The sequence below is a fragment of the Euphorbia lathyris genome, chromosome 5 (assembly GCF_963576675.1).
Source record: "Euphorbia lathyris chromosome 5, ddEupLath1.1, whole genome shotgun sequence".
NCBI classification, from domain to species: domain Eukaryota; kingdom Viridiplantae; phylum Streptophyta; class Magnoliopsida; order Malpighiales; family Euphorbiaceae; genus Euphorbia; species Euphorbia lathyris.
The window spans coordinates 12,323,800-12,332,979 of NC_088914.1; the positions used below are offsets into that span (position 1 = coordinate 12,323,800).

Below are 9,180 nucleotides of genomic sequence, written 5' to 3' on the forward strand. Positions count from 1 at the left end.
CCTTTCACAACATACTCAGGTGGCTGCTGGACATAAATTTCCTCTTCCAGATACCCGTTGAGATATGCGGATTCACATCCATTTGATGGATTCTCCACCTGTATTGAGCAGTTATATAAATCACCAGTCTGATACATTCCATTCTGGCAACAGGAGCAAAAACTTCATTGTAGTCAATTTTGGGTTGTTGATTGAACCCTTTCGCCACCAATCTTGCTTTATGTCGGATAATTTCACCGTTTGCATCTTTCTTTCCTTTGAACACCCATTTAACTCCAATGGGGTTTTGACCGGCCGGAAGTGATGTCAGCTCCCATGTTTTATTTTTCTCGATCGAATGAATCTCCTCTTCTATGGCTTTTCTCCATTTTTCATCTTTCATTACTTTTTCTGGATCTGTTGGTTCATCATTAACAAAATGACAATAAAGAGTTAATTCATCATTGAGATTTCTTTTTACATCAAAAGATCTTTAATAGGTATGAATTTTTTTTGGCTTTTCGGGTGGATGTTCATCTAAACTGTCTTCATCACTCGAGGACGAACTCGAACTCGAAATGGATGAGCTTGTTGATGTCGAACTGGTTGCTGGTATTGTGGCTGCGGCTATCGCTGGTGCTTCCTTATCATTGTCTTCATCAATGAAAGGATAAAAACTATAGTTGTTTTCTTTTTCACTAGTCCAGTCCCAAACTGCTTCTTCGTCAATGGTGACATCTTTGCTAATGACGATTTTCTGAGTCTGAGGATCGAACATTTTGTACCTTTTGGTTTGTTTTGAATAGCCCACAAACAAGTATTTCTTGCTTTTATCATCTAACTTCTTGTGTTCTTCATCCAGTACATGGACATGAGAAACACTGCCAAAAACATGCAAATGAGAAATATTGGACTTTATTCCGCTCCATGCTTCTTGTGGAGTTTGATCATAAACACTGACAGTTGGCGATCTGTTCAACAGGTAGAAAAAACGGTCTACTACTTCGGCCCATAACTTCTTCGGTAAATTTTTGCTTTTTAACATGCTCCTCACCGTGTTGAGCACCATTCTGTTCTTTCTTTCGACAACATCATTTTGCTGAGGTGATCTGGGGACTGAAAGGAAATGACAGATTCCATGCTCTTCAGAAAATTGCTTGAAAGAGATAGATATGTATTCATCGTCTCTGTGATCTAAGTGCCTTAATAAAATGGCCACTTTCTTTCTCCATTTGGGCTTTGAATTTTTTAAATGTCTCAAAAACTTATGATTTTTCCTTCAAAAAATACACCCAAGCTTTTCTACTATAATCATCAATGAAAAGTAGAAAATATTTATTTTTAGCCAGGGACTGTGGAGTGATCGGTCCACACACGTGTGTGTGAACTAGCTCAAGCATCGCCTTTTCTCTTGACATGGACTCCTTTGAAAAACTGGTTCTGAATTGTTTTCCAACAAGAAATCCTTCACACAGTTGATGGGGCTGGTCAATGTGAGACAATCCGTTTATCATCTGCTTCTGTCCCAACAGCTTTAGTCCTCCAAAATTGAGATGCATGTACTGTAGATGCCAAAGCCAAGGGGGACTTTGCACATAAGCTTTCAAACATTTGGCCACGTCCGTCTGAATGTTAATTGGGAACATTCTGCTTTTCGCCATGGGTACTCGTGCAATCAACTCCTTTTTCTCATTCAACATGAGTAGTTTCCGGTTCACCATGTGAACTTCATAATTTTTTTCCAGGAACTGTCCCAAACTGAAAATATTCCTTTTAATGTTAGGAACATAATAAACATTATCAATAAACTGGTGAGTGCCATTTTTGAGCCGAATAAGAATGATTCATTTGCCTGTAATAGAAATCTTGGAGGAATCTCCAAATACAACATTACCGCGAACGAATTCATAGAGCTCCACGAACATCTTCTTGTCACCACACATATGGTTACTTGCTGCATTGTCAAGATACCATATATTATTTTGGCGATTTTCTTCACCTTCGATAACACTATGCTAGTCACTTCCTCATCTTGAATATCATTGGCATTCTCATCTACCTCCTTAGCAGGACTCCAATATTCTAGAGCATAGTGATAATACTTAGAGCAATTATAACACTGAATATTGGACTTGTCGTGTCCTTCATTCAGCCTTTAGTTTCCTCTTCCTTGATCGCGTCCTCGGCCTCTTCTTCTATCTCTGGTGAATTGAGTGCTTTGGTCATTGTTGTTGTTGCCGTTTTCATTTCTACCTTGACTTCTGCCACATCCTCGTCCTTTACCATTTCCTCCTCGACCTCTTCCGCATCCTCTGTCGGACTGACAACTTTCACCATTTTTAAACATAGTCTTTGTTCCTAAGACTTGTTCTGCGGAATCTTCTCTTCGTTTCTCAAACTGCTCCTCACGTGCTTGTAATGACCCTACAACTTCATCAATAGACATTTCGATGATGTCTCTAGAGTCCTCCATAGCCACCACTACGTAATCAAATTTTGGTAGTAATGATCGTAGAAATTTTTCAACAATTCTGGACTCTTCAATTTTTTCTCCATACTACCGCATTTGATTTACGACAAATTTTACTCGGGATGACTAATCACTAATGGCCTCCGTCTCTTTCATCCTCATCGTCACAAATTCTCCTATCAGCATATGCAAACAGATTTTTTTTAGCTTTCTCCTCCTCCTGAAGAGAAACTTATAGAATTTCCCACGCTTATTTGGTGATGGTAGCTTCAGCTACTTTCTCGAACATTAATTCATCCAAATCTTGATGGATGAGAGTAAGCGCTTTTTGATCGCTTTTACGATTTTTCTACAGAGTAGCTTTTTCTGCATGTGGCAACGCTGCTTCGTTGGCTGGGACTACGTAGCCTTTTTCAACAATGTCCCAGACATCTTGACATCCGAGTAACGCCTTCATTCGAATACACCAACTTGAATAATTGGTTTTGGTTAGCTGAGGGTATTGATAAGGAAGTTAAAGACCGTCTAACATTTTTATAGGGTCCTTGGAACATTTGGTTTTGAGACAATATAATTATTTTTACGGAAGACTGATTATTGTAACGTGGCTCTGATACCACTTTGTTAGAGAAAAAAAAGGGATTAAAATTGTAATATTTTAGGGATCATATATGTAACATTCAAAGGCTACGAAAATAAGAAATAAACAACTAATTATCAACTCTTTTATTTTGACATACCTCATTACCAATACACTAAAAAATAGCAGCTCTTTGTAGAGTCTTCCATTACATATACTGTAACGACCCAGTCCAGAGTGGGTGGCGCCGGGGTAAGAAGGCCTGAGCAAGGAGCGGCCCTAAGGGATGGCGATGGGGCAGGAATGAACTGAATCCCACATCGGAAATGGAGAGGGAGTGATTGGGGTATATTAGTAAGATGTGAATCCAATACATGCAGACGCGTTTTAAAGCCGTGAGGCCCAATGTGTTGGAATTGGGCCAGAGCGGACAATATCTACATGGTATTGGATCAGGGTGTTACAATTTCGGGTGGCGTCGGGGTAAGAAGGCCTGAGCAAGGAGCGGCCCTAAGGGATGGCGATGGGGCAAGAATGAACTAAATCCCACATCGGAAATGGAGAGGGAGTGAGTGGGGATTATTAGTAAGATGTGAATCCAATACATGCTGACGCGTTTTAAAGCCGTGAGACCCAATGTGTTGGAATTGGGCCAAAGCGGACAATATCTACATGGTATTGGACCAGGGTGTTACAATTGGTATCAGAGCCGACTCTCCACGTACGATGTGTGGTTCGGGGACGAACCAAGCAGAAGCTGGTGGGCCTGTAACGACCCGATCCGGAGTGGGTGGCGCCGGGGTAAGAAGGCCTGAGCAAGGAGCGGCCCTAAGGGATGGCGATGGGGCAGAAATGAACTGAATCCCACATCGGAAATGGAGAGGGAGTGATTGAGGCTTATTAGTAAGATGTGAATCCAATACATGCAGACGCGTTTTAAAGCCGTGAGACCCAATGTGTTGGAATTGGGCCAAAGCGGACAATATCTACATGGTATTGGACCAGGGTGTTACAATTGGTATTAGAGCCGACTCTCCACGTACGATGTGTGGTTCGGGGACGAACCAGGCGGAAGCTGGTGGGCCTGTAACAACCCGATCCGGAGTGGGTGGCACCGAGGTAAGAAGGCCTGAGCAAGGAGCGGTCCTAAGGGATGGCAATGGGGGCAGGAATGAACTAAATCCTACATCGAAAATGGAGAGGGAGTGATTGTGGCTTATTAGTAAGATGTGAATCTAATACATGCAGACGCGTTTTAAAGCCGTGAGACCCAATATGTTGGAATTGGACCAAAGCGGACAATATCTACATGGTATTGGACCAGAGTGTTATATATACACACAAATATATTATTTTTAAATTCTACCCCACATTATCACTACATATGTCATACTTTTTAAATTTCTTGATCTTTATTTAAACTATGACTATGTGCTCATTCTCTTCCTTTCTGTATTTTTATTATTTTTATTATTATTATTATTATTATTTTATATAAAATTAAGTTTATTATTTTGAACATGTACATTAAGTTGATTTGAAAGAGACCAACCATTCCTCAGCGGTTAGTCAATAGCAAGCATCCATACTAACATATCTGCTCAAAAGAATTTGAAAGAGATCAATCATTTCTTGGTGGTTCCAACTTAGAATACTCATTAATTCCAGTGATTACCAACTCATAAAAAGTGAGACGTTCTTACTCAGTTTGAAATATCAAAAAATCTCAGCAACTTTAGTTTCTCTTCCTTCACCATATTTTATCTTTTCACATTCTTACATTTACTACTCATCAGGGCCGGTCCTGATAATTTGCGGGCCTAGACGGAATAATAAATAATGACCCCTATATTTCAACACAACACAAAAAATTAAGAATATATTTCAATACATGATAAACACAAAAGTATTTCATTAATAGTTATACGGTACATATTATTACATTCATTAAATATGATTGTCTATCCAAAATCAAAAAGATGTTTCACAATTTCTTTAAATTAAGGATTAAATCCCTATTAGCTCATGTGGTATCCAAAATTTTGTCATTTGGTTAATATGATATTAATCGATAATATTTCCCTTTTGGAGTAATTCCATAAGTTATTTAACTCAGTTTGGATAAAAAAAAATAACCGATTTATTAAATTTTTTGTCAATATTTTTTTTCTTTCTATATAGACTTAATACGTGATTAAATAATAAAAAAGTAATTCCTTATTTATCTACATATTAAATCTATATGGTTAAAAATTAAATCAGTTGCCACATGTATATATCGCATATCAAAAATTGTGTCATGTAGCAAAAAATTTAGCAAATCGATACATTTTCCATCTAAAATGTGTTAAATGTCACTTATGAAGATACTTCAAAAGGCAAAGGTTACCAAATGATACAACATAGGGCAGATGCCAATATTTCGGATATCACACATGTCAGATATGAGTTTAATTCTTATATAAATCCTCAATCTGTATTCAAAAAATCAATTACATCTCTTTTAAATTTAAAATATTAATTATTTGACCATGTAACATTTCGGCTTCTCTAAGCACAGATTCGACAGTCAGATTTAATTGGTAAAGGTACGACTTGGAACTCCAAGGTCAAGCCGCAGCTGCTTGATTCTTTGTCTTTTTGCCCTCAGCTTTTGAAGGCTCCGCGAACCATTCTGGTGCGTTGGCGGGTGCCACTTGTTGGCTGGGTAAAACTAGCAGCAATATGTTGTTGCGGTCAGTTAGGTGGTCGTGACGTGTCGTTTCGGTCACTTTTTTATGTTCTTTTTATTCTTAAAGTTCGATGAACATCTTGAGACAACAATAAAAGTTCACTAACCAAGTGTGTATTTAAGCCCTTAAAAATATAACTAATAAATGATCTACTTGTATTTATTTGTTGTTCTTTGGTTAGTCCACCATTGATAATGGTCCTGTTTGGTAAAGAGCGTTTTGGGATAAAAAGAGCGGTTTTGACCAACTTTAGAGGTTTGACCACTGAAACTGCTAATTGGAGTGTTTGGTGGAGAGAGGTTTGGGAGAGAGGTTTGAGATGAAAACGCTAATTTAGAAAAAGCTCTTAAAATGAGCTTTTTCAATTAGCGTTTTGCAATATTAAAATTAATGGACTTCTTTAACCCTAATAGATAGACTCTCTCTTCTTCTGCGCCAAAATTAATGCCCTTATTCGTCTTTTTGCACAAACCGCTATTATCAATCAGCTAATTTTTACCAAACAGGTCTACACAAACCGCTAATCAAATCAACTAGTCAAATCAGCTAATGTAATCAGCTAATAGCTAGGGCTAATTACAAATCTAGCCCAACTAAAAGGGTCCATTTACATATCTAACCCACTTTGCTTCAATATCACCAAATTAGACACTTTCATCCACTTTGGACAAGAATACCCTTATTTCAATTCATCTTCTTTCTCAGATTCTGAACGTCTTTCTCGTCATCCCAAACGGGCGAAAAGACGGTGGTTTATAAAGAGAAGAGATTTTGTTTCGTTCAACCTTTGAAGAACTAGTGTTTGCGGAAGAGGATTAGGAAGGAAATCTTAAAAAATAAGAAAGAAAAAAATCTAACAATTGAACTGCTGTGATGTCGCATTTGTGACGAATTCGTCCAAATGCGACAAGATTTGTCGCATCTGCGGCAACGGTTGTCGCATTTGCGACAAATTCGTCAGCAAGTTGTCGCATTTGCGACGAAATGCGACAGCTTTTGTCGCATTTGCGACAAAATGCGACAACGATTGTTGTATTTGTGAAGTGGTGTCGCATTTGTGACGAAATGCGACAAATTCGTCATAAATGCGACAACAATGGAGGAAATTGACGGAAAATGGTGGAAAATAGAGGAAATTGAAACAAAACCATTACAGATGAAGAAAGAGGCAAGACTAGCAAGATAAACATGTATATAAGCTAAAAACATACCATTTCTACGGGAAATTGAACATAATACTTCAATAATCACTAACGATTGGTATCAGAAATTGAAGAACATGAACCGAAGAAGAAGAAGAAGAAGAAGAACCAATCGAAGAAGAAAGAAGAAGAAGAAGAATCGAACGAAGAAGATTCGATCGAAGAAGAAAGAAGAAGAAGAATCGATCGAAGAAGAAGAATGGATCGAAAAAGAAGAATGGATCAAATAGAAATATGGGTATTCGTATCCAAAGTGGATAAAAGTGTCTAATTTGGTGATATTGAAGCAAAGTGGGTTAGATATGTAAATGGACCCTTTTAATTGGGTTAGATTTGTAATTAGCCCTAATAGCTAACAGCTAATATAATCAGCTAACAGCTAATTCCCAAACAGCGCCAATATATATCTATATATGAAATTGCTCCCATATTGGAGAAAATTTACAGAGAAATGGAGGTTGAAATTATTTGCAAGGAGTGCATTAAACCTTGTTCATCAACACCATCTCACCTTAAGATCTACAAAGTCTCTCTTTTAGATCAATTTATGCCCCCAATATTTTTCTCCACTGCCCTTTTTTATGCCAAAAACCATGATTTCCTCTCCCAAAAATCACTTGTGCTAAAGCATTCAGTATCCAAAACTCTATCAAATTTCTACCCTCTTGCCGGACGGATCAAAGACTATGTTTCCATTGACTGTAATGACGAAGGAGCATGTTACATAGAGGCCAAAGCTAGCATTCCTATGTCTGAATATCTCGAACAACCTGATCCAACACTTCTGCCTAAATTAGTCCCAGATGCCTCTATGTTCAATCAAAATCCAATTGGAGCATTTGTTGTCTTGATTCAACAAACAACATTTGCTTGTGGTGGCTTAGTCATTGGTGTTTCTGCTTCTCACATTGCCCTTGATGGAACATCATTAGCTTCCTTCATTAAAGCTTGGGCTTTAGCAGCTTCTTCCATTGGTAAAGAAATTACATACCCAAATCTTGATTCTCGATCTCTGTTTCCGCACTATGTCGGAAACTTCCCAAAAGAGGCACTCTTTACAGCTTTGTGGGCTCCGTTTGCGAGAAAAGATAAGGTTTCTCTAAGGAGGTTAGTTTTTGATGCATCAGCCATTGATGAACTTAAGGCCAAAGCTGCATCAAGTAGCGTGGAAAACCCTTCACGGGTTGAGGTTGTTTCTGCAATCATAACTAAAATTGTGAAGGCTGCTTTGAATGCAAAGTCAGGCATTGATAAACCAATTGCAATTTCCCATGGTGTTAATATGAGGCGAAAAGCAACACCACCATTTCCAGATTCTTCATTGGGGAACTTTGTGTGGCCTGCTCAAGCCATAAACACAGAGAAGGAAACCCAACTAACTAGCTTAGTCTACCAATTAAGGAATGCAATAAGGAAAGTAGACGGTGAATTTGTTAAGAATACAATAGAAGGTGGATCTGCCAAGCTATTCCAAGATCTGAAAGAGATGGGGGATGCCCTTTCCCAAGGTGAAATGGAACTTATGTTGTTCAGCAGTTGGTGTAATTTTGGTCTGTACAATAATTCTGATTTTGGATGGGGAAAACCCATTTGGATAAGCCAATGCAGCACAACTGATTCAGAAGAAATACCATTCAATAATATGTGTAATCTGAATGATACAAGGAGTGGAAATGGAGTAGAGGCTTGGTTGTTTCTTCCTCAACATATTGCTGCTGTTGTAGAGAAAGATGAAGAGCTTCTTCAATATGGTTCAATTAATCTATCCCCTTTAAGCATTGCCCATACTTGATTGTTATTTGCTTTTCACTTACAGCTGCTAATAAGAAATAATACTAATCTACTTTTCAACATTAGTGTACTTTCTGTATGCATCAAATAAAATACGTGTTTTGTGATATTATGCCTAAAACACTAAAATTGGCCTCTCTAATCTTTAATTTTTAATTAAGGTGTTGTTAAAGTTGCTCACTAATTTGGTGTTCTTTTATATTCTAAAAAGTTCTAATAATAAACTACACAATCTAAATCTTAATATCATCCTATCAATATGATGCAAAACAAATAGTGACTCAAAAATTCCAATTAGGTTTTATCTCTAGAAAAGGTAACGAATGGTTGGCATAGACAAAAAAAAAAAAAAAAAAAACCCACAAAACTAAGTTGCATCCAGCAACCAAGAACTAAACTCGATCATTAAATTGTAAAAAAAAAAAA

General features: G+C 37.7%; 1 protein-coding gene across 1 annotated transcript; it reads left to right on the plus strand.

Annotated features, from left to right (window-relative positions):
- Positions 1 to 7,368: 7,368 nt before the first annotated feature.
- Positions 7,369 to 8,861, plus strand: LOC136230165 (stemmadenine O-acetyltransferase-like). The gene has a single exon (XM_066019124.1). The coding sequence runs from the start codon at positions 7,415 to 7,417 to the stop codon at positions 8,753 to 8,755; it is 1,341 nt and encodes a 446-aa protein (XP_065875196.1). The 5' UTR covers positions 7,369 to 7,414; the 3' UTR covers positions 8,756 to 8,861.
- Positions 8,862 to 9,180: the final 319 nt, after the last annotated feature.

Coding starts and splice junctions, on each gene's coding strand:
- LOC136230165 (XM_066019124.1), top strand. CDS start 7,415: ATGGAGGTTGAAATTATTTGCAAGGAGTGCATTAAACCTTGTTCATCA.